Source organism: Paramormyrops kingsleyae, chromosome 15 (assembly GCF_048594095.1).
Source record: "Paramormyrops kingsleyae isolate MSU_618 chromosome 15, PKINGS_0.4, whole genome shotgun sequence".
Taxonomy (NCBI): domain Eukaryota; kingdom Metazoa; phylum Chordata; class Actinopteri; order Osteoglossiformes; family Mormyridae; genus Paramormyrops; species Paramormyrops kingsleyae.
Window position 1 is genome coordinate 14,408,930 of NC_132811.1, and position 25,812 is coordinate 14,434,741.

The 25,812-nt window shown below is 43.9% G+C and overlaps 1 protein-coding gene across 1 annotated transcript in view; it reads right to left on the reverse strand.

Annotated features, from left to right (window-relative positions):
• Nucleotides 1-25,812, reverse strand: part of hmcn1 (hemicentin 1) — a 103,967-nt gene that overhangs the window by 48,304 nt on the left and 29,851 nt on the right. Inside the window, exons 5-26 of the mRNA XM_072699844.1 lie at nucleotides 24,806-24,876; nucleotides 23,694-23,852; nucleotides 23,492-23,614; nucleotides 21,418-21,589; nucleotides 20,345-20,451; nucleotides 16,737-16,857; nucleotides 16,364-16,627; nucleotides 15,962-16,106; nucleotides 15,758-15,879; nucleotides 13,190-13,459; nucleotides 10,441-10,582; nucleotides 10,225-10,352; nucleotides 9,873-9,986; nucleotides 9,618-9,776; nucleotides 9,336-9,530; nucleotides 8,813-8,908; nucleotides 6,195-6,322; nucleotides 5,684-5,828; nucleotides 4,235-4,347; nucleotides 2,501-2,660; nucleotides 2,212-2,383; nucleotides 1,453-1,580 (exon numbers count right to left, since the gene is read on the reverse strand). Coding sequence (XP_072555945.1) covers nucleotides 1,453-1,580; nucleotides 2,212-2,383; nucleotides 2,501-2,660; nucleotides 4,235-4,347; nucleotides 5,684-5,828; nucleotides 6,195-6,322; nucleotides 8,813-8,908; nucleotides 9,336-9,530; nucleotides 9,618-9,776; nucleotides 9,873-9,986; nucleotides 10,225-10,352; nucleotides 10,441-10,582; nucleotides 13,190-13,459; nucleotides 15,758-15,879; nucleotides 15,962-16,106; nucleotides 16,364-16,627; nucleotides 16,737-16,857; nucleotides 20,345-20,451; nucleotides 21,418-21,589; nucleotides 23,492-23,614; nucleotides 23,694-23,852; nucleotides 24,806-24,876 — 3,234 coding nt within the window. The remainder of the gene's footprint in view (nucleotides 1-1,452; nucleotides 1,581-2,211; nucleotides 2,384-2,500; nucleotides 2,661-4,234; nucleotides 4,348-5,683; nucleotides 5,829-6,194; nucleotides 6,323-8,812; nucleotides 8,909-9,335; nucleotides 9,531-9,617; nucleotides 9,777-9,872; nucleotides 9,987-10,224; nucleotides 10,353-10,440; nucleotides 10,583-13,189; nucleotides 13,460-15,757; nucleotides 15,880-15,961; nucleotides 16,107-16,363; nucleotides 16,628-16,736; nucleotides 16,858-20,344; nucleotides 20,452-21,417; nucleotides 21,590-23,491; nucleotides 23,615-23,693; nucleotides 23,853-24,805; nucleotides 24,877-25,812) is intronic.

Here is a 25,812-nt window from a genome sequence, read left to right on the forward strand (position 1 = left end):
AAAGCTCCTGTTGAACTGTGGGCGATATTTCCATGGAGGGAAAAAACAGATACAGTACTGTGCAAAAGCCTTAGGCCAAAAAATGACGTTTAAAAAATCTTCATGTTGGTCTGAAACTCTATTGTCTGTCAAAGTACATTAGCTTAGCTATTTCCAACCCTCTCCTAAAATCACAGGAGTATATGCAGCAACCATCCAGTACACCAGTGCGTTTTTTGATTTGACTACTAGACAATCATGTTTAGCTAATCAATACCTCATCGAGATATTTAGCTAATTAAATCAAACGAATGAAAGTTACCTTGAAACAGCGCTTTTTCAAGACTCTCATAGCACATTACAGAACCAATGGGGAGCCACTTCAACCACCACCATTGCATACTGTAGTACCCACCAGGCTGATGAGACAGCAGGCATTTGGCACCAGTACGCTCACCACACAGTAGCTAAGGTTACATATAGGGGATGACTATGAGCTGAAAGGACAGAGGATGGGCTAACCTGATGGCTACAAGAAGACCTCATCCAGCAACACAGCTTTTCTAGCTGGTTTGCCATCCAAGTTCTGTTCAGGCCCAAACTTGCTTAACTTCAAACAGACTGTCTAGTCTGAACTGCAGACGGCGTGACTGCTGATTTCAGCTGGTGGTGAAATTTAACTAGCATGTGGAATTGTTGGGGTGCCCCTTAGAGGAGGTTTGGGAACCGTCCAGCAAGATATCAAGATATCTTTCTGGAGAACAGAGGAAATTCCTGTTTATTTTTTATTGTATTTGCTTTTCTTCTAATGCTATATTGTGGGGTCTTTTTCTAAGCAAATATACACTTACTACCCATATAAATGACCTTAAACATGTTCTTTGCCTGCCTTCAACAGATTTTTCCACAGAACTCTCTCTCTCTCTCATATATGTAAAAATAAAATTTGTACCTGAGCCATTACATCACAGGCATTGAATTTCATTGTTACTTGTTACAATGGCAATAAAGGCATTCTCTTCTCTTCTCTTTTATTACATCACTCTATATAAGTCAGCTCCTGAAAGTTTCATACATGGCATTTCCTTTTAAAACTGCAGGAGAAAAGAATTACGGCATTATGGGAATCGCAGCCATGCCTTCGGACCATTACAGGCAGATATTTTTCCATGTCGAGGGAAGTGGGTCAGTTGTGTCCGTCCCTGTTCGACTTCCCTCGGGAACGTAGCTGGAGCCAGATCGACTGAAAAAGACGTTAACAAGAGGACGGCTGCCAGCATACATTTTTTCTTCCTACAGCCCAAGCACTGTGGATCCGCAGAGGTACTATATACTAGATAGTGGTTAATACTAGTGGGCGCTGGTAAGGGTTCGAGGACGAGTCTGGTTAACTGGACGCTGTGAAGTCAAGAAGCTCAGAGGAAAGTGAAGGCGGTTTACAGGTGTGGTAGTATGAGGACTATCCACCCTTACCATGGACGTTCAGCACTACTTCCTGAGAGAAGTTTCCAGCGATGTTTGTGGCGACGCACAGGTAGGTGCCGCTGTCCGACACCCGGGTTTCCAGGATCTTCATCGACCCAGAAGGCAGCTGAGTGTGCCTGCAAGCCAGAGGACACTGCTGACCATTTTGCCACAGTTATCTACTACCACCACCTAAAGCCTAGTTGCATATTCAGCCAAAACACAAACTTAAACTATTCATGGGCCAATTCAGTCCTGGAGACTCTTCACCAATGAGTCATGAGGCCGGGAGCCTCTCTGGACCATGTGGCATTGCAAGAAAAATCACACATGTCACTGATTTTCCGCAGCCTGTGGAACTTAGATTAGCGCAAGTGCTTTGGGACTCCTCAAAGCACCGTCCCTGCTGCACACGGACACACGGCAGCCCCGTTCACGTTCGCAGAAGCGTGCTGGGGCCCCAAAGAAGGCCGCGGGAAACCCGGCTTGGCTTCAGCGTGCCTCTTAAACACATGGACATGATTTGTAGGCCCAGTCAGAACTCCACACTTTGAGAGAAAGGGTTGGGTGAGAAGCCAACAGCAGCAGGAGAACAAATGTCTCCTTTTGTTTGGGGGAGTCTCGCTCCCAGGCACGATGGTGCAAGAGCTGCTCCGCTGAGAGCATGAGCAGCTCCTCATCTGCAGTCTGATGCGGCCCGACGGACAATGGTCTAGCTCTGTGTGTAAAAGCCATGCCAAGAGTAGGAGCAGCAGGAAGTGAGCTTACCTGGGGGAAAAGGGGGAGATGAGCTGCCGCTCCTTGGCCCAGTTGATGATAGGAGGGGGGATGCTTTGGACCTCGCACGGCAAGATGGCGTCCTCGCCTGCAGTCACCGACACCTCCACCGGCCTACCAGAGCCGTCAGGCCCACTGTTTGGGCCAGTGACTCTAGGTCTCACTGAAAAAAGTACAGACAAGTGAATGAACACAGGCATCCCTGTGTGCTTCTAACCCAGTTGTTATGCTGCTTGTTCAATCAGGGGTCCTGACAAGGATAGAGAGTCTTGCCTCTTACCATACACAGTCAGCTGGACTTTTCTGGAGCTGTATCCAGCGGGATTGGTGGCAGTGCAGACAAATTCTCCGGACTCATTGCCGGTGGGAGAGGCTATATACAGGGTGCCGTCGTGGCCCAAGGAGAACTGCTCACTACTCAGGTCCAACAGCTCACCTCTCTGCGAGGCACCACAGACAAAAAAGTGAAACAAAGGTCACTGTTTCTTCACTTCCTAAAAAAGACAACTTAAAGAGACCTTTGACTATTAACATCAATAAAGTCAGAAGTCTTAATTCTTTTACGACAGGCAAAAATTTAGAAGCACCAAAATGTGACATCACCAGTGTAAGGACCCTAACATCACAGGGAGGGGACCTCAGTGGGTGCATGGAGGAAAGAATCATAACTGCAGCTGGCGTAGAACTTAACAGAACAGCTTTTCATTGGCCTTCTACGTCCCATTCACTTTAATGGCATATAATTTTACAAGTCACAGAAACAAATGTGCCTACCAAGACAAGAAAAGAGATACACCCACATTCCTCAAGCACATGTTCACTACATAAAGAGCCTTTCGCTGGTTTTCATCATGTGCCGTTGTCATTGCGGAAACCAGACCATGAAATAAAACAGGGTAAAAATGCATTATGAAAATGCAGGTGTTGAGAAGAAAGAACAGCCATATTCTTGTACCACAGCAAACAGGGGTCCTGCGTCGGAGAAATTTTCTACGTGGAAGATGCATGTTTGGTGTGAGACCGGAATGTTGAGTCCCAGAACCATTTTAACTGCCGATAATACTGTAATCCCAGCTTGTTTATAAAAATTACAAATATTATAGCCGCTAGATGGCCATATTAAGTGTTGGACACCCAAATCTGAATGTCCAGCCCACTCTGGCCCAGCTGCACGGGACAATGATGAAGTTTGATCAGCTTTGAACACCTTTTTCATGAGGTTAGATGTGACTATGATTTGCCAACTGAAACAGAACCTCAACGCACTGCGAATTTGCACGTAAGCAGTTCCATTGACTAGAAGGTCAAACGTGTTTCTGCATACAGGACACTAAGGGCTTCTTTGGCTGCTTTAGACACATGGCAGGGGCTGAACCACACCGTATATCAGAACTAGAAAACCAATCGTACAGGTTTACATCCCAGAAGGTCTTAAGTTCACAATGTGTGGCAGAAGAAGTTCTTTAGTTAGCTTAGGGATGGGATTGGGTTCCTTACCTTGGACTAGGTAATGTCAGGCTTGGGGGTGGGGTTGGGTTCCTTACCTTGGACCAGGTAATGTCAGGCTTGGGGGTGGGGTTGGGTTCCATACCTTGGACCAGGTAATGTCAGGCTTGGGGGTGGGGTTGGGTTCCTTACCTTGGACCAGGTAATGTCAGGCTTGGGGGTGGGGTTGGGTTCCTTACCTTGGACCAGGTAATGTCAGGCTTGGGGGTGGGGTTGGGTTCCTTACCTTGGACCAGGTAATGTCAGGCTTGGGGGTGGGGTTGGGTTCCTTACCTTGGACCAGGTAATGTCAAACTTGGGGGTGGGGTTGGGTTCCTTTCCTTGGACCAGGTAATGTCAGGCTTGGGGGTGGGGTTGGGTTCCTTACCTTGGACCAGGTAATGTCAGGCTTGGGGGTGGGGTTGGGTTCCTTACCTTGGACCAGGTAATGTCAAACTTGGGGGTGGGGTTGGGTTCCTTACCTTGGACCAGGTAATGTCAGGCTTGGGGGTGGGGTTCGGTTCCTTACCTTGGACCAGGTAATGTCAGGCTTGGGGGTGCCAGAGGCGCGGCATGGGAGCGAGATGGGCGTCCCCTCGATGGTGCTGAAGACCTGAGGCCCATGCTGGATGCTTGGAGAAACTAAGGAAGACACAGAGTGCGGCTGCTTCAGCGGACAAGAATTCCCAACCTGACGAATTAATCTCTATTAGGCGAAGGCATTTGCATTTATTAGCCTGGGAAGACTAATATTTTTTAGTGGGAAGCAATACTATGACTTCTGATGCTCTGTCATTTTGACTGAGATATTTTCCAAGCACTAATTAAATATGAATGGGCCCCTTGGAGAGGGAGAACAAACAACCCCCACCCCTGGCCCCCACCATGCAATAACAACGGCAGGCCACTGTATGAACAGCACTGAAATTTCAATCTGCCTCATTCATCCTCCTATCTAATCCCCCCCCCAACTCGCCCCCACACTGCTGTGAAATCAGCTACTATTCTCTTTGACCTCAATTTATAAGGAGGCACTAATATATTTACAATAAATAACTTAGCGGACCTACTTGTCTGACTTAAGGCACATATCAGTGATAATCTCATACTGTAGGTGCGAGAGGATAAGATAACGGAGAAGGAAACATCCGGAAAGGCAGACAGGCCTGTGCTTGATTTCACAGCACTATGGTGGCCATGGATGCTCTATCTGGGTGCCAGATGGGAGGCTTGGGGACCTGTAGTGCGCTGACCACTGGAGGGTTCGTCCAGAGTTTGCATGGGAGCCCAGGGGCTAAGGCTGTACTTGGCTGCACACCTCAAGGCGCAACCCCTCCCTACCCACAGGCTCAACGCTCCTCTCCCCATCTCTCCCTGGCTGTTTTATTCATAAAACCCAGAACCATCTGCAGGACCGATTAGCCCTGGAAACTCTGAGCAGGCGTCCGGCCTGGAGATTTAACAATTAGCGACTTGGCCATGGACGTTCCGTGCGACACGCGACTGCAAGTGAAAGTGTGTTAAACGCACTAGCTCCCGACGCCCTTTATTTTCCTCTCCTTTTATTTATTCTTTCTTTGGCTCTCTCTCTCTGTCTGCACATACCCACTGAGTGCTGATATCACACACAGGCCTGCAGATACGGCAGCAACAGCCAATGATGCTCGTTTGTGGACCCGAGCTGGTGCTTGGATGCAAGACTGAATTCAATAAACACAGAATGTTTTATTTTCCCCCACTCAGCCCCATCAGATTAAAAAGCTACTTTCTGCAGCTGTTTTAGGTTTTCTGGATATGTCCAAATATACTTATAAAAAGCACTGGAGGAACCATAAAGGAAAAAAGCTCAAATATACAACCAATGTGTACATTATTATTATTATTATTATTATTATTCAAGTTTTCAAGTGTAGTAAATGGTTCCATAGATGCTGCCCATTTGATGCAAGCAGGGCCGCAGCGTATCACGACCACGTACCGTAGACGCCAAGGATGGTGGTGCGGTTGGTGGTGCCGGCCACATTCTGTGCCAGGCACGTATAATCACCACCATCCTGCAAGCGGACGTGCTCGATGTGCAGACTGCCATCCCGCCGCAGGGTCACGTACGGGCTGGGAAGCACCTGGCCGAGGGACATCAATGCACTTTCAGGACCTGCTCACATGCATTCTGCATGCATCACACTATGTCATTAACGTGTATGTTTATTTGTGTCACATCCATGCAAACACACAGAATAAACACATAGAATATTCCCAAGTTTGTGAGGAAGTCTGAAGTCAGGATTATATTGTCATCTGACATGTTTGCTTTTAAAAAACTTGGTCATGAGCCAGTTCCTTTCCAATACCTCCCCCCCATGAGGGTAAGAATGTATAGATTGGTTCATGCTTGAGCATGTGATTCTGTGTGTTCCCTGTGGTTAATTGTTCCATGTCAGCAAGTTGGACATGATTCCCATTCTATGAGTTAATCCCTGCGTCCTTACCAAGCCACCATTGCGGAACCAGCGCCTCTCCGGTAATGGGTTCCCTGCCAGTAGCATGCAGGGCAGAGTCACTTGCTGTTCCTCAATCACATTGATGGTTCCTGGGCTGATGCCAATCACTGGAGACACTGCAACAAAGAAAAAGAGCTTTGCAGATAAATCCTACATGATATGACACGGCAGCCAAGCTATGTTTAATGTCCAAGATGCTATGACATGTCATTTGGCTGCTTTGAACAATAGTTCAAGGGGATCTGATTTATCCATCCCCAGGGACAGCTGTTGGAATATCCATGAGCTTGTTATAGCTGCGGTAACAAGAAGAGAACAGCCGTAGCGACCACATGTTCACAGGAAGACCTCAGTGCGAGTGCAGGTCTCTGGCACTTCTTGAAAGTTCAAACTGAGCCGATGGAAACCTTCCATCCTCACTACGACACCAAGGGAACAATGTGGTCAACACTTTCTGTTTGGAGTCCATTAGCAACACTCCTCTACAGAAGGAGGGTCTCAGAGACCTATCCATCCATCCATCCATCTATCCGTTTGTAGTATTCAGGGCACAAGGGTCCGGAGCCCATCCCGGAGGCTATGGGCGCAAGGCAGGGAACATGCCAGGGTGGGGCTCCAACCCATCGCAGGGCACACTCACACCATTCAGTCACACCCCATCCACTCACACACCATCCACTCACACAGGCATCAGGGACTTGTGTTCAGAATTTATCATTTATGCAATATGTGTAAGAGTCCCTGGAGATCTGGCCCTTGAACTAGCATGCTGTATAAGGGCAATATTCCACTGGTACAAGAATAATTCCCTAAACTCATGCATACATAAATTTTGTAGTCTGCACAATTCCCAGTGGGTTCCAGTACTCCCAACCGACTCTGCCTATGGTTCACGCCTTCTGAGACAGCTCTCCAGCCCTGTGTGTTTTACGACACACTCCCCTCGCTCAGGCCTCCATATGGTTTCCACATCTTCTCACGACGACCAGCCACTGCCTGAGATGCCTGGTTGCTATAAACACTCAGCTGTATTTATATGCTCTCCATGAGCGACATCGCCTCAGTTCACCGAGGGCTCCCAAGACCTGGCCCTCTGTCTCCAGCAGCTGATTGGCCAGACATACGAAACCATGTAGCTACAGACATGCAAAAAAAAAACTGTCACCATCTGGTCGTGGTGGGTGATGACGAGGATGACAAGTTTTCAGACAGTGAAACCAGGTTCTCTGTCCATGTAAGCTGCTGCATCCCTTCTATTGCTGAAGAGCATTTGTCATGTGGAGCAAAACATCCACCAAGGGAGAGTGATACATCTGCTGCATGCAAGGATAACAGAAGACCCAACTCCAAATAGATAAGAGCTGGACAGATAAAACTTTTTTTGTTTTTCTTATTTTCATTTCTTGCAATCAAGTACAAGCTTCTCAATAATAAATGATCTTCTCCACTGTGCAGAGCTACCAAGACGAGGCTGACAAGAGTCAGCTTGTCCTAAACTAACCTATCCTAAGACCAAATGGCAAGAATAAACCATCTGACTAGTCTAAACCTCTCATCACATGAACAATATTGACATTTTTTCCATAGCTGAAAATGGCAAACGTATACCTTGGCACGGGAAAGATTCAACTCCATCTTGTGCATATTTTGAGGTTTTATTTTGTTATTTGTTATAAACCAGTTTCAAGTCCGAAGACTCCAACACTATAAACAATCAGGTTAAATAACCCTTGGAGTTGTCATGGGGAATAAAAGATGGAGACCACAAAAAAACTGGCCTGGTTAAAGAAGCAAATGAGAGAGGCATCGATTTCTAGCACTGTGCGACCTTTGCTCCATATAACACAGCTTTGCAGTCAATGGGCTTGTTTACAAGTTAATGAGGTTGTGAAATATCCATTGAGTCCTGTGGTACACCAGGGGTTTGCATCTCACTGCACAGACTTTGAAGTGCAGAGACAAAAAATTCTAGGTATGAATTAGCAGTCATATTATAGGATCCACACCTTTGATCACCTAAAGATATAGGATGGTCTGCATACCTCTGATTCTTTGATTTGGCTGAACGATTCCCAGAAACATGCAAATGAAGAAATGTCGGCCAAATGCATCAAGCACATCTGGCCTGGCAGATAATTCATTTCTTTTTCAGAAGCCGTGAATTTTGGTGCTCTGCATTACTTCTGCCAAACTGACATCTCCAGCCCTTCAAAAGCTGCCAGAAAGTGGCCGTGCATTCATTGCAACATAAAATTTCCCATATTTAAAAAGTGAATTCAAAGCATTTAATACATAATTCAAGAATAACGACCCTACTACATCATCCCTTGACTGGCAGACCATGTGAATAGTTTGGTTTATTTGAAATTGAATATTTGAAGTCTGCTTTCTGTCCACAGAAATACTTTTCTCCTAGAATCCAGCCTTATTACCTTTAAAATAAATAAAACATATTGAAATAATAAAAACCACTGATAAGAGGAAAAATGAAGAATGTGAATTATCTTGAAAACATCATTGCGACTCAGCACTCATCCACATGTAAACATTTAAAAGTGAAAGTGGACCGTGTTATACAATGAAACACGACTGATTCAATCACTTACCAAGTCCAGTAACAGTAAGAGAGGCTTTTGCTTGGATTTTCCCAAACTGGTTGTAAGCCTCACAGATGTATTTGGTCTCATCTTCCACCCAAATATCTGAGAAGTCCAGAAAACTCAAGGTCAAGTTTCATAAGCATTGACACCAGAGACTAATTCGTAACTTCGTAACTAATATACGCCTTTAATGCAATGTCTTCGGGTATTAGACTAGAAACTGAAATATTGCTGGTTTATCATGGGAAGAGGACTGGCTCAGCCTTTAATCTGAAAGCCTCCACAAACATCTTCCAGTATATCTTTGCATAGAAGCCAACCTGAAAACTATGTAATTAGCATTCAACCATGGTATCTGTTAAGCAAAATGTCATTAGCCAGAACACACTGAATTTGACCAATTTCTTCCCAACTGGTTATGACTCTGAGGACACGGAGACCAATGATCACATCTGTACAGCGGGCTTCGGGGGGGCCTTGTGCTGCGGTGAACACAACAGTCTGCCCAAGCTGAGAACTCGCTACGTACTGCTGATGAGTAGGTCCCCATTTCTCTTCTGCGTGACGGAACTGTGCGTATGGTGCCGGGAGAAGAGGGCACCGTTGTCCTCTCTCCGCCAACTGATCTGAGGTTCAGGGTAGCCCTGGGCTCGACACTGTAAGGTGGCGTTTGAGCCGATGTCTGCTGAGATGTCCGTGGGCTCGTGTGTGAACTCCGGAGAGGCTGGAGGAAAGACGAACAATGAGCAGATTCAGTCTTGAGTCTGTCAGTTAAGCACTGTGACTCATCTGCAGCATAATGTACACTTACAGCCCACATCAAGGGTGACTTTGGCCACAGCTGTTCCTGCTTCGTTTGTGGCAACACAAGTATAGTCGCCAGCATCCGTATCCCGGGTTTCCTCGATCTCCAAAATGCCTCGGCGAGGCTCTATTCTTACAAATGGGGTTGATCTCAGCTGAAGGTCACCTGACCAACAAAGAAGCATCCAGATTTCAATTAATTTTGACTTTGGGATCTTTAGGTAGGAGACTAGGAGTGAGGTTTTCCAGAAGAGAGCCTCACCTCTGTACCACCTGATCTCTGGATGTGGAATCCCAACAGCGATACATTCCATTACCGTGGTTTCCCCCAAACCAGTTAGAGTCTCACTCTGTACCACTCTGACTTGAGGAGACTCTGTAAGCAGAAAAGCATCATATGGATGTAAATGAATGAATGAATGAATATTACATTTATATAGCACTTTTTTTTGGTTTTACAGAACCAATAAGGAGCCATTTCGACCCCAGCACCACCTGGATATATACATGCTCTTTTCTTGAAAAGAATTTGAATAGTTTGCTGTAAAGGATGAATATATGATGTTTCTTCACATATCAGGCTAAATTATACAGCAAATAAACTTAGTACTCACCAATATATGTCAGAATGGATGTCTGTGTGTCTGTCCCAGCAACATTGCTGGCCAGACAGCCATAAGATCCAGCATCCTTCTGAACTGTGCTTTTGATAATCAAGGTCCCATCTGGAGTCATGCGGTGCCTTGAAAATAAAACCAATGTAATGAATCGCAGGTACAATCACAGGACAGCAGCGCCACCAACTGGGGAGAGGAAGAAGAAGTGCTTACCTGCTAGAGCTCGTGATGAAAATGTCATTGTGGGTCCACACTATCCGGGGGGCTGGGTAGCCTTTAGCAGAGCACCGGACACGGACCTCTCTCCCTGTCAGGAACGTCTGATTGCGGGGTTCCACTCTCACTTGCGGAGGATCTATCGGGAGTTCAAAGGTGTCTCTGATATGTTAGATGTCTTCTTCTCCTTTCCAACATAACATTTTGCCTATGAATTACAATTGATCTATAAATGCATAGAAGTCCAGCCATGACTAGGCTAAGAATTCTGTCAATTTTTTATACAGCCTTGCTGGTTCAGACTTGCTGGACTTTTTGCCCAATATTTAGAAATCATGGCTAAGAAACAGCACCCAATTTTACAAGCCTTATTAAATCACAGCCAAAATGTTTTTCAGTTATATATTTTTCATTCAAATATGATAGTTAAAGGACATGAATGCCCAAAATATACCTGTCCATTTACACCTGATAGGTAAGGAAAAATGTTATTTTACTGTTACATTAAAACAAGTATATTTCATTGCAAATCATTTATCTTCCTGCTTTCATAATGTTTTATTAGATAAAAAGAAGGAATATCAGTTCAAAATACTTCAGTTTGGGGAATCAGCAAGGGCCAAATGATTCATTATGCGTTCCATGTCCTGAGAGGTCATGCGATACTGCCCAGCTCCACCTCTGTGGTGATCATGATCACAGGGAGACAGGATGAAGTTCTCAGGTTCTCCGGAAGAGTGATTCAGGATCTCATAACCCACCATCCCCAGCAAGCCTCAGCTTCTCCAAAAACACACGGTATACAAAGCCGAGTACGGCTGCCTTAAATGCGCACTGACACTGGTTTTCGTCCATAGTTGGGCCACTCCAGTGCCATAAACGTTTGTGCTCTGTGACAATCTTTGGTATGACACACCTTGGCCAACCAGGAAGCTTTTAGCTCCGCTTAGGTGCAAGAATCCATCGGGAAGGACAACACAACAAACGAGATCATTCTGTCGTTTGAATACTGTTATAAATGCAGCTAACGAGGGTCCAATAGAGGAATGCTTTGAATGACACATAAATTATTTGAGGCAGTAATTACAAAAACATTTAATAACAGTCAACACCCTTTGTAGCTTAAGAACAATTAGCAGTCAGTGTTCAGTGCTCACTGACATATTTGGCAAAATTAAAAAATATCCATTTACTGCAGCTACTGGATTAATAACGGATGTACATGTTCAGTGCTCACTGACATATTTGGCAAAATTCAAAAATATCCATTTACTGCAGCTACTGGATTAATAACGGATGTACAGTCCCACATATGGCTCTTGAAAGTTCTCCAGAAATGCTGAAATAGAAATGACAGATATCACAAAAGTACCAGGGGTGTAAGTTAATACTGGGGGTTGTTACATTCAGCTTAAAGGATTAGATGAGGACTTAAACCAACATGCTGACAGACTGCACACAGCTCTCCAAACCCGATGACAAATGAGGTGCTTAGTATTGCATGGCTTAACCTTTTCTGTGGCATTAAGGGGCTTTCATGTGCCAAGCCGGACTTGTCTTTAGACCCTGATAATGAACCGTGAAAATGTCCTGTTCTGTCATACGCAGTCCTTCCTGTCGTCAGCGGTCGCACTTCAAAGTCGGCTTAATGACTGGGATTGGCTTTTCTTCAGGTGCTAATTAAAAAGCTGGCGGCCGTATTGTAACAGCTGTTTGTGAGGGGAGGGGCCACTTTAGCCACAGCACTCAAAGGTGTTTGTGTGTTAAGGTCAGCCATCGATCCCTGCTGAGTAACAAAGACCCCTCCCAAAAAAGAAAGAGATGACTTTGTTACTAAATAAACACACAGGAACTATTCTTGTCATGTCCTGTGAAATGCCGACAACCTACAAACTCTATTTTAGGTCACATTGAAAAGTTATTTTTCACACTCGTGGTACAAATGGATTTCAACATCTAAATACTTATCACATTGATGTTTTAAAAGCATTAAACTTTTTTTTCACACCTTTATTCAAGGTTTCCAGAAAAACTAATACCAGCAAATGTGTTTTAAACAGCAGATATTGACCTGTTGTGGCGCAGTCACATGTTCATAGGGCCCAATCAGTGGGTCAATATGACACAAAGATTTTGCTCCATATGCAATGTCTCTGGTGCTAAACTCTGAAGATAATCCTGACCTATTTGTGAAGGTCAGCTTTTCATATACTCTAAAAAATCCATACATAAATCACCTTCACACACCCAACAAGCTATAAAATGAAATACTGCGCTGTGCCATCGCTGTAGACTCCTGATGTGATTTCCTGTGAGATGTAAAGATGCACGCTGGTCAGCTAAGCTCTCATCACTACTCAAATCGGGCAAGAGACGAGCTTTTGGATTCCCCAGCAGCTTCCTGACAAGGTCTCGTGGTGCACTGTTCAGCGTTCATACCCCTAATGCAGAAGTCCCACAGCAACCTCACTGGAAGCCACATGGAAATAGAGCGGATTTCATGAAGGAAAGTTCCAATAACGTTTTGCCATCCTCAACACGGCTGTCAAATCACTCATATTAACAAACAGTTGTTATGGAAACCACTCAACGGCGTTCCATAGAGGTACAGACTAAAGAGATTTCCGGTGTTCAACAGTTGAAGGGAGTGACCTCAGAGTCATAGTCCATAAAGGCACAGATAGCAACTTGCCATTAAGCCTTGGGGTTGAGGCCCCAGGTCCCAGTGACCTGGACATGCCCTCACCTTGTACGGTGAGGTAGACGGAGGAGGAAGACGCCCCACCCTCATTCGCAGCAATGCAGCGATACCAGCCGATATCGTCAATCGTCACCCTGTAGATCTCCAGGGAAAGGTTGCTCATGGTGCGTACTCGCGGCTCCAGGTGGGCATCCAGGCCGCCGCGCTGCCAGGTGAGGTTGAACCGGACTGTGCTGGTCACCAGGCAGGTGAGGACGGCCCGGGAACCCGGGGATACTGTCACGTTGCCGGGGACAGTGATCGTGGGAGGTGGTTCTGCAACATAACAATATGGCGTGTTATGGTCATTGGAGGCTGCTACAAAGGAACTGGAACGTAATGATAATAATACTTAATTTGCCATTTGTATAAATAAAAGTATGCAGGGATTTTAGTTTTCACATATCACATCTTGCTCTCCTATGAAACGCACATATGAGACACCAGGTGAGAGCAAAGCTTGGGGTGAAAGTGCATTTTTCTGGTTGAGGGTCTTGCTCAAGGGGCCAACAGTGATATGATTGCTCTTCCAGCCAGAGACATCAAACAAGTAATCCTTCTTTCACAGGCACGACGTCACACACAGTCTGGACATGGCAGTTCAGCTAAATCAGATCATTTGCTGGAGAATGAATGGAGGTCAACTTGTTGAATTATTGCAACAACATTAGTGGGTTTTTTTTTGCACCTTTAGTTGAAATCTAACATTTCTTGCCAATGCAAGTTGAAAATAGAAAAGGTGCGAGTTCTGAGTTCTGAGTTCTGTGGGGCGGTGGGGGGGGTTCAATTTTCCGGGTGGGGGGGGGGGCTATGGGGTAGGGCTTGGTGAATTTAGGCGATGTCATTCAGAAGCAGGAAGAGGAGCAAAAGATTAGAAGGAGGAGAGGTAAAGAGACTCAAGTAATATGAGTGGTCATGACCCCACTAAAGGATAGCAGGTGATACAGAGAGATGGGAAATCATCAGCTAATGATCATGCAAAAACATAGGCATAAGCTGGCAGAAGCTACAGAACTATAAATATTTAGGTCATTCTTCATTTTTTATTAGTTTTTAAAAGTTACATTTGGATACATAAGTATTTCCCCTGTAATGTAAACGGGGCTACGTGTTTTGCCAGATTTTCTCCTAACCCCTATAAGATGCTCAATCTACAGGCCCCAAAAAGTACAAAGAAGAACGTTCCAGTTAAATTATACCACATTTGGATAAATTACACCCCACAGTCTCTGGTAGACTATTTAAGTCAGAGTCATACAATTCTTAGTTTAAAGTTAGCTATGATTTATGGACATTACTTTTATAGTTGGAACTTTGAAAAATTATATTGGCTCAATAAAGCTTTTTTAAAATACTCTGTAAGAAGTATCTCTCAAATTAACATAAAATCAACATTTGTAATTGTAATTCATTCAAATCTTGGTCTGAGTTTATTCATTCTAGCTGATCTTTTTAACTTCATGACATAAAATCTGAACTTATGTAAAGGGTAAATGGGGGCATATTGGAGCATCTTAGGTGGTCTAATCTATTGCCAATCCAATAAAAACACTTCGCAACCACAGACAAAGATTAACAAGCTGTGTAGAGGCAAAGGGCCCGGCCATAGAAATGTTATACGACTTTGGTCTCTACCAATCACACATGAAAATACTTTGTACAGTATCAGCAAATGAGGATGACACAACAGGAATTTGTGGCAAGGCGCTCAGCTTAAATTCCAGCCCTTAACTCTTAATGCATGTCGCTGTTGTTTATATTTAACTCACATTTTTGTTTCATTGACCTTAATTTAAACTGAGAGCAGCTGTTTGCTACATTTTCCCAAAGGAATCCACTCAATGGGATCAGAGCTAGGCTTGGTGTACTACTACACTGTGCATTGGTTAACCGGTTATGGAGCAAAGGTTCAGTGTATCCACCTTTGTAAACATTGCAGCAGGTAAAATCCTGATGAGCTCAGAAAGGTAGCAGACAGTTATGGAGGGAATTGGCAGTTAGTCCGAGAGCGAACCCACACCTGTAATCCATTATTACTCATTCAGAGTTCACTCACAAAGCTCGGCAACTCTCGGTCATTACAGAGGACGTCTCTCCAGCGATTTTGCACATGGTCGATTGTGGTTTCTGAGATAATCGCCTACATTGGCATGCCGACTGGTACCCGTAGCACGGTTACCTCACACCTCGGGGGCTGCAAGTGATTTGCACACTTTCTGTATAGTGGTGAGGGTTTCCATGGACTACCCCAGCTTCCTCCCATAGTGTAAACACAGGCAATTCAGATGAATTTGAAATTACCTTAATTATGTAAATACGTAATGACCTGTAATGGACCTACCCAGAGTGCGCCCCCGGAATTACCATTTAGTGCAGACTGATTCAGTCTTAATTAGACTACCAATTATTTAAATGGATGGACTGGTGTAAGTTTCATACTATGACACAAGTAGCTTTTGACTACTGGGCACGTTACTGATACACAAGTATACTTGGCTGTTCAGACACTTCAGAACACTATGACACTGTGACTATGAGTTTCTTTTTCAATAGCAAAATGAAGAGCCAGCCTACCTGAGACATCTAGGAAGGTCTGAGCCCGACCCGTACCAGCACTGTTTATGGCAATGCATTCATAGTGTCCCTCATCCTCCAAGGTCACTCGCTCAATCTCAAACGAGGCGTTTGATGATTCCCTGGAAGATTAATGAATAGGTTGGTTGAGAATTTACCTTCGCTTTGGGTAACTGTGAAACTTTCCCCAGCTAGTATCACTACCGAAAGAGCTGGTCCTCCCCAAGTCTGACGCCATCTCGGCTGAACCGCAGCGTGAAGGGAATGAGGCTCTCCACCTGGCAGGAGATACGGCCTTTTCGTAGATAATAACCTGGGGTTTGCCGTGGCATCGTCACCTTGGGCGCATCTGGGCCGGAGGGAAAGTGGTGCAAGAACAGACAAGAAAATTCAAACACATTGGTCCATAAATTACAGACAGAAATGCTGGAAAAGACCAAGGACACAAAATTGATGCATGACGAGCATTCCATATGCAGCAGATAGAACAGTTTGAAAGGAAGCTAACTGGACATGGTGGCACACGACTGTCAATATTCCTTTTGCAATTTGACAATTATTATTCCATATAGAGACCTTACTAAGCCTAGTCAGGGAGGGACAGACCTGGGACAATACTGGAAAACGACACGCTGGAAACCCGCTGAAAGAGAAAGCCATCTTTGTCGTAGCCTGTGACCCTGAGGAAGAAGGCTTCTTCTGGGGGGAGGATCTCAGTGATGTTCCAAATGCCAAAGGGCTCACGATTAGGGTAGTATGGAATGGGTAGGGTCTTCATCACCCCACCGGCGATGCTAAGGAACTCCAGGCGGTCGGCTCGTGCTGGGGGTGATATTCCGGTGGTGTTCAACAGGATGTAGGTGGGAATGCCTGGGTTGGAACACAGGCAGAGGGACATCAATGAAATTACCTCAAAAAACAATGCTAGCTATTCAGCATCCATAAATTCCAGAAAGCTGGGTTGATAGGTAAGACTCACCTTTTACAGGCCGGCTTGAAGTCATTTTGAAGTCCAGAGTGGGTTTTCTGGAGAAGCCAGCACGGAAGTCAATGGTGCTAAGCCCTGAGATTCGAACAGAGTGTCTCCCCTCACTGGACGTCTGCAGGGGGGGGAGGGTCATTAAGGGTTTGGCGGTGCTCTGAGATTTGAAACAATAGTCCTACATCATACCATACCATTGAAAGAATGGGAACAATTTAACCTTTATCAGTTTCTAAATGAAAGTTTTCTTTAAATCTCCTTGTAATATTCATTGATATATTTAGCAGACATGCTTGTCTGAGACAAGTGATGAAATCTTGGGGTCAGATAAGATCCGGTGGTGTTGCAGCAATTGGGGTCAAAGGCCTTAACCAGACACAGGATTCAAACCCACAATCTTAGGACACAGCCACAGATCCCAAACCTACTCCAGTAAAGTTTGTCTTTGCTGCCTATCCTCTTGTCAGATGGTTTTCTTGCCTATCATAACTGTCTATCATAAGTTACTTAGACAGAATGTCTTCTATCCATCCATTTTCCATAGTCACCGATTCACTGGAGACACCAAGAGTCTATTCCAGGAAGGAAAGAGCATGAGAATCCGTGGGTATGATGCCAATTCATACACTCACACCCAGTGTTGGGCATTTCAGGTCCAGAAGCTACAAATCCAAACCCTATTGTGTTTCTACCAACCAGCTGAGTACTCTGTGACTGTGGATTTGCAGTTTCTGGACCTGAAATGCCCAACACTGCTCACACCTTCACACACAGTACAAGCAATGTAGAGACACCAAACCGAACGGTGTGTTTTGGAGGGCAGGAAGCCCTGGGAACCAGCGTACCTATAGGAAATCTGCATGAACACAGGAAGAACATGCCAAGTCCCCACATTCACACACACACACACACACACACAAGGCCAAAGTGCTGCCCAATGAGCCACTACACAATACGAGAGGTCAGATCCCAAGACCCTTAGCATGTGACATTCTTTGAAGCACCATCGGAAATGAGTTCTTTATTGACTATATTTACTCGGGTTGTTATTGTTTTTACAAACTCTCATTTTAATTCCCATTTTCTAAGTCACTCTGGGCAAAGGCATTGGACAAATTAGTAAACGTAAACATGAATATATAAACTTGTCAAGACTGCTACATTACTCAAATGCAATAACCGAAAACAATACCCAACTGAAGCTTCAGACTAAGATTTTTCCACTGAATAAGGAATGAATTATCTGTCGTGTGCAAAAAGCTTTTTTTCTTTTTCCCATATAGCCACATGACTTCAGTTTCCCTTGTCTGCAGGATTAGCTGTCATTTGTCATGGGGTGGAAAGAGAGATCATCAATCATGGCTAACTAAGTTTGAATAAAGTTTCTTATTACATTACGAGAATGAAAATTTCCTCCAAAATTTAATTATGTTCATGTACTGAATCTGATGTGTTTCTGTTTAATGAGTACTGTCAGGAAAGTTGAATACCAGTGCCTTGCTGGTATTCAACACTATGTACAGAAACAGAAATGCTGTAACTACTGCCCATGAGGGTGATTTTGATAGAAAAGAATGAACACACATATCCTTTGTTAGAAGTCTTAGCTACAGGTCACAGGTACAGTACAGCTACATCTCTTCTCAACTTTCAGATCTCACCTCTGACCTTCTTCAGGCAAAATGAATATTGATGTTCATTCTGTGTAAGAATATCAATGATTCTCTCTGCTCCAGTTCCGCCTGAAGTCTGCTCGCGTAACCTCCTCCTTATACATAGATCCTGTATCTTTAACATTTGGTCAGTCCCAGCTGGGAATATAACAGTGTACTGAAGTCACACGTAGACCCAAATTCCTGAAGCAATACGACACGCGTAAGCATGATTATTCCTCATTTTCTATCACGCGCTGCCAAAATGCTCTTCTTTCAGAAAAGCAGTCCAGAAATTTCAAAAGATTTTTAAATATCTTATCTTTATTTCTTTAGTCAACTCAATCTATTATAGGCTTTAAATAAGGCAACGGGACGTGAGCAAAAAAATCCAGCAGCTATTCCTTGGGGTTGTTTGCATACTTTTCAAATTACAGCCTTCCTAATCTATTATCATGGGTCATAAAATATAACATAGGATGACGCCAAAACTACTCATCAGCAGGGCCAATGGCATGGGCGAGATCTAGGTGGAATCTTTAGAGAGTTTCATAAAAGCTCCCAGCATCTTTGCTACCCACGTACATCCCCTCCCCCCGGGAAGTAGTCAATGGTAGAGTTACTTCAGGGTAGGCGGAGCACACTTCAGACAGCAGGGGTAGAGTACTGAGGGATATTTGGTACTCAACCCAATTTAAGCCAGTTTCATATGGGATGGGACGTCTTGTGGAGCTTACAACTGTCAGAGTTAATTAATGGCATTTTACAAATATACAGTCTATCACAAAATTCAGGGCAACTGTAGCTAGAAACTTGAGTGTTTTAATGTGTTTATGTCTAAGAGAATCTTTATGATTCCACATCTTTGGCACCAGCCAATGGTCTAAAGAGACACAGGCAATAATATAATTTCTCATAAATATCTCGTGGGTATTCTGTTTTTACTCGAGTGTGGTGATTAGCCAGTTGTCTTAAATGAAACAGCATGTAAAGAGATTAAACAGAGACGACATGCTGTTTCTGTCTGAGTCGCATGTTTTCTGAAATAATGACAATTTTCCCCCCTGTATTATCAATGAAATTCTGTAAAGGGCAAAGTAACATTCCAGGAATATTCCAGGGTCCGTTGAGTGCAGAGCCGTACACGCAGCGTAGCAGACTGGTAATCATTGCTTTTCAGCATCTGGTATTTGGCAGAGGCCTTATGACATTTACTTTTAAACCAGATTTCATCCACCCTGTAGTCTGTTTAGGTGAATTTAAATCTCAAATTGCCCATCGTGTGTGATTGTGCGTGTCCCAGTGCTTACTGGGATAGGCTCCTAAGTCACATGACCATACTGGAGAAGTGGTTAGAATGGATGGTTAGAAGAGAAATTTTCCAGATGGAACTGTCACTACGTGTTCAGCGTTAATCTGAATAGAGAATGTAGCCATGAGTTTGAAACTCTGTACATCCATCAGTCTTCCAACTGGGAGCCTATCATAGATAACACAGCACATGAAGCAGCACTACACCCTAGAAATAATTTAAATAATGTAGTATAAAGGCAGCCTCCTGGTATTTAGGTGAAAGTTGAGGACAATGATACTTGTGTGAGGTGAGTGTGTTTCGAGGTTTACAAAACCTCCACTTCGGTGATTAGCTATCAAACAAAAAAGGAATGTCACTAGGCCCTTAGTGGCTACTCTCCAGCTACAAAAAAAGCACCTTTTTTTCCTCGACGCTCTGCGTTGACAGAGTATCTAGGCTCAGGGGCATCACTGATTTACTACCTCACGCAGCAAACCTTTCAGCCAAACACAGGGGTAAGCGGATTACATTGGAATAAAAACCCTGGCTTTAAACAGAAGGCCGTTAACATTGGGCGCAAGTCATGTTTCTGTTTTTACTAAAGTAGCTAATTATGCCTTTCTCGAGGGAAAACGTTTGTCAGTTTAAGAGTCAGTTACCTTTATTGACCACATTCCTGGTTCGGGGTCCTTGACGTTGAGAACCTTGGCAGAGTTGGGGATATGCAGGAGTTCATTTAGACTCCTACTCTTCTCTAGGAGTCTCCCTGCCGGGACACAAGCAAACACCACAACTGCAGTATGATTCTGATGCTCCCATAGCAAACTGGAAGCCTTCAGAAACCAAATCGCCCACTAATGTTCTCAAGAACCATGGTTCGAATTACGGGGGGTACTGTACCCCCCGATCAAGACCCAAACCCCCCCAAAGAGACAAAAATAGCAGTTTGGGGGGTGGTCTTAACATTTTTGGCACCTTGTAGGAAAATTTTATGTAAAACGATTTCAGACACCCCTAATGTGGACCGTACCATTTTAACCACCTCGGCGCTAAAAGTAGCCAGTCGGTTGCGTCATTCATTCTCATTGAGTGACCTGTTCATTGTGTTCGGCTGTCATGGTACTGTTTGTCGTGCGTTGGTAAATGTAAGTAGCCAGCAGAAGTCTAGCCTGTTGAAAATGTGTTATTTTAAAACCTTCATTTATTCGTTTACGTGTTTCATCGACTAATGAAACCTGACGTCTTTATAAGTTGAATTACTTACCATTGTCCTTCTGAGACAATGGTGTTCTGTTGAGTTGAGCTACTTTGTCGAGGTAAGCTACCGTAGTGCTAATCAATAGCCCTAACCATAGCTTACCTCGACAAAGTAGCTCAACTCGACAGAACACCGGTACAGTCAACGTTAGAGACGTTAACTAGCAAGATAAGCTAAGTTCTCTATTTAAACCAGGCTTATTTGGTGAGGTAAGATCGATCATGGTCATTTTCCAAGGAGATGAACTCCCTATGTTTTCATTCTCATTTTATCATGAATAAATTGTGCCTTTCTGAAATTAATTCGTATTGACGCGGTAGTGGACCATAATGGTCACAGAAGTGTTATGAAGGCAGTATCCCCCAATTACGGAGGAGTAATTCGCACTCTGTCTAGAACTATAATAAAACTGAGGAACAGAGGACTATGGTGTGAGTTGAGACATGGCAGGTATATGATGAGGTCACTGCCTACCCTGTGGATCCCGGATCTCGATGTTAGGTGCCGGGCCGCTCAGGGCCACTGTGACCTCCTTCAGACTGGGGTCAAACGGGATCTGCCATGTGTTGGTCACCCCAGACTGATGGTCTGTGGACAACAGGTGGACCTTTGAGGATTGCACAGCCTCCTCTACCCACTTCAGCACCTGGTGTGGAACAGAAAGGACAGTATTAACATCTATACAAATACACAAATATTGCATGCAACTTGAAGCTCACATTTCATATAACGACCTATTTTTTCTCCACCAGTCAAACCATCCATCCATCTGTGTTTGACTGTTTATCTAGTGCAGGGTTACTATGTCCATTCCCGAAGCAAAGAGCACAAGGAAAAGCAGCACCCTGCCGAACATGGAATTCCATGCATTCATGAATCAATGCATATTATCAGATTTAAGGTAGTTACTGGATTTGGCAGCTTCTGAAAACCACATTAATTGAAATGAAAATGAGCTGGACAACTCTCTCTCCATACATAACTTCCACCCTGTGGGAGCTGTTTATCAGTGCGTTGGACTCCCCCCCCACCCCCTTCCTCTTTGGGTATGCCTGTGCCTGTGCTGTCACCACTCTATGATCATGGCAGCTTCATCTCCACAATAAACTGAAGTTCTCGTTACTAATGATGGAAAGCTCAGATTAGCCTAGATTCATCACTGCAGTTCTGAGATTTCATTAGGGTATCCGGCATTTAGAAATGAAACATACCATTGAATTAAACTGCCCAGGAGGTTAATTCAGTCGCTTCTGGGAAATATCATGCTAGATTGTCAACTTCCTAATTCCTAACAGTACAAACACATTTCAGAAGCATCAGATGGGTTGCATCAAGTTAAGCGGGGGGCTATTTTTCGGAGATCTCCTCAAGAGTTAGGTGCTTAGTTTGTTTACTCACGAACATTTCTGAAATACTTATACATAAGTGTGTGGAACAAGCAATTAAACCCCACTCATGGTGTCAAGGTTACTTTGGGAAAGGAATTTGAAACACATGGTGGCCCCAAAACTGAATAGCTTTATGGTGATAGGCACCAGTTAAAATTGTTTAAAAATCCTGAAGAAAGTCTTAATGTCCAGTGTTCAGTTACAAAAAGTCACAGGAGTGCTCGGGGGGGGGGGGGGGGTCGAGGAGGGGTAATTTATTTTACAAGACTAAGTGCATAAATTCATCTATAGATTATGAAACCTCTGCCGAAGTGTGAAAAAGTCTGTATCATTTCATCCATCCATCTATCATTCGTAGGCACTTCTTAAGTACAAGGTCATGGTGAATCTGGAACCTATCCTAGGAAAAACTGGGCATGAGGCAGGGGACACCCTGGATGAGATGCCACTCAAACGGAAATGGCTCATAAACAGAAAAGGCCCATATCTGCGGTTGCAGTTTTCCGCAGTTAATCACAGTACAAAAAAATGTGAAACGTGTAACAATATGATTATTCATTGTTCCTTCATTCTTTGAGAGGTATAAAAAGCATTATCTTCATTGCTTCATCATCTCTTCATACATCCATTGCTATATCGTCTGAGAATTAGGCTAAAGAATCAAAATCCCTTACATTCAGAGAACTGTACAATACTGTATAATAATGTACAATGTACTTTCTTATTCCTGTATTTTATGTTAGTGATGTTTTATTGTGCATAATTCATCAATTACCATATGCAAGTACACAGAAGTCTAGTTATATATTGGGTCTGTGGATGGTTCGCTATCACCCACGGTTTTGGTTATCTGTGGTAGGTTTGGGAGCGTATCACCCGCAGTTTTGGTTATCTGTGGTAGGTTTGGGAGCGTATCACCCGTGGTTTTGGTTATCTGTGGTAGGTTTGGGAGCGTATCACCCGCGGTTTTGGTTATGTGTGGTAGGTTTGGGAGCGTATCACCCGCGGAAACCAAGGATTAATGTAATTAGCTTTTCCATCCTGTATATTAATAATGTTCGGGCTTCAAGCCAGTACTTATTTTTTGCATCACTGGAAATAGGGTCATGTGACAGCACTATCCTGAGGAAAAACTATGATAAAGAAGGAAGGCAACTTACCTCATTGACCTGCTTCTTATCCAGGTGAAAGACCTGACCAGAGCTGGTTGAGGCGATCTCTTCATAGACTTTGTAGCCAATGTGTGCTCGATCATCACAGTCACCGGTGAGCACGAACACAACCTGGATGAGGCAGGCTTGGTGAATGGTCCAGGCAAGGATGAAGCAAAATATGAGACGGACAAATATGAGCTCTGGTTACCTGGGACTGCTTTTGCTGAATGAGCTGTAGAACTTCATGTGTCAGCTTATAGTCTTTGGATCGGGCATCTGTGAAGACGTAGATGAAGGATCCAGGTAAAGAGATCTCCAGAGCTATTTTTATTGCTCCGATGCTCATCTCTGGACAATCTCCTCCTCCCTGAAGAAAGAAAAATCAGTCAATGCTTCATGCATAGAAATCACAATAATATTTTACATGACATTGTAACCTCATACTTCTTTAATCTCACCAGCACCCTTTGATGAAGCCATTTTCATTCCATGTGATGGTAATTTCCACTGATACAAACATAGTTGTACAGCTGGACCTAATGCAACCACTTAATTCATTAAGTGGGACTGGAGACGACCCCAAACTGTCTTCTTCCTGCATCCTTGGAGGTGCGTAGCAGAGGTAGGAGTTCTGTTGGCTAGAAGCCAAGTAGCCCCGCACATCTGGAAGTGAGCTATCTCTGTTTCCACTAGAAGGAATGTGAGGAGCTCCGGGTTCCTTTCCCTGCCCCCCTACTCCCCTCCACCACCAGTAATCTCTGTAAGGAAACAGCTCAAAAATCCCCAAGACCAGTAACAGTCATCGCCAACCCATCTCCCCTCCGGCAAACCCCCCAAAGCACCAAGGGCAAACATAACCTCCATAGCATAAAAACCTGCCACTTCAGCACACATGACTCTGTGCACATAAAGCAAAAGGTACCTTTTATATAATAAAATCAACCTTATATTTCATCCTAGCTATTCTCTACAATTGACTTGTGAGAAGGTGAGAAGAGGATATGCATATTGGATGAAGAATAAAATCTCTCTGAAGCTATCCTTACAGAAATCACGTGCTTTCCTGGCAGGAAAACCTCATGCTGTGCTTGCATATTTCAGAATTCTCAAATACACGGATTTCCAGCAATATGGATGAAAAACCTCATCAAGTTGCCATGTTTTGTTAGTCCTTTTCCTTAAGAGAGCTCTTGTTTCTTCTGTTTGAACATAAATTGTGTGAGTATTTAAAAAAGTAAATTAATTTCTCGGCCATTGCCAAGAAACATATCTTTCATAATTCATAGCTATACCGTTCTCAGATTGTCTGAGGGAACGTACCTGAACATAAAGTTCCCTGAGCTCATACTGGAACTTCTTCGGGTCAGTGGTGATGGTAACTGGTCCGATCTCTGTAAAAATAACAGAACACAATGTTGGAAATGACCGTGTTAATACATTGTTGTTTTAGAATTTATGAAGCACATTTGCTTTGGCCCGCATGTGTGTCGCTGGTAGCCAGCCAACATCTCACTTCCTGCATACGCGGACAGCTTCTGATTGAGACTAATGCTTGCATAGCTGTGGCATTCCAACTATGCTAACTGCAGCTATTTCAGATTTCATCTGTAGTCGGGGTATGACTGATGGATCATTGAACCAACTGTGCTCTAGAGGACACCTCTGGCCACATGCTACAACTAAGGTCCCTACACTATTATTTCTTCGTACAGAAGGTTACCAGCACCAGAAAACTTGTCTGACATGGATTTTAATTGCTTTGCCAGTGATTCACCATCAGACAACCCCCCTCCCCCCCCCCCCCCGCACCCACCCACACCCCCGGCAGGACCACTTCAAAAATTATAAGGGGGACCAATTTCAAAAAGGTTTCACATGCTGGAGAATTTTACAGCTCAAAGCAGCCTACTTTTCCAACAGAAAGATATCATATAATTAACTCGACAATGTGTCTGCCTTATCTGAATTATTTCACCATAAATTGCTTTTTGGAGCTCTCAACGGCAAGACTACTAAGAACTTAGACTAACGTGGGCCAAACAGAAGTCAGTACAAAAAAAAGGATGACGAAGCAGGTCATTCGAACATGGTTTAAGAAACTTAGAGGAGCAATTAAATTAGATACCCCCACACAGGAACTAAGCTTTTTTAAATGGAAAAATTCAATGGAAAAACAAGTGATATCATGCCAATTTCCCTGTCCTCCTGATAGTCAGCACCTGTAGGATAATAATTTGATAGACCCACTATTTTAATGCTCCACGCTTCTTGGTATTCAAATAACCTGTCGAATTATTTCCCTTAAATAACACTTCCTAGTCAAAATG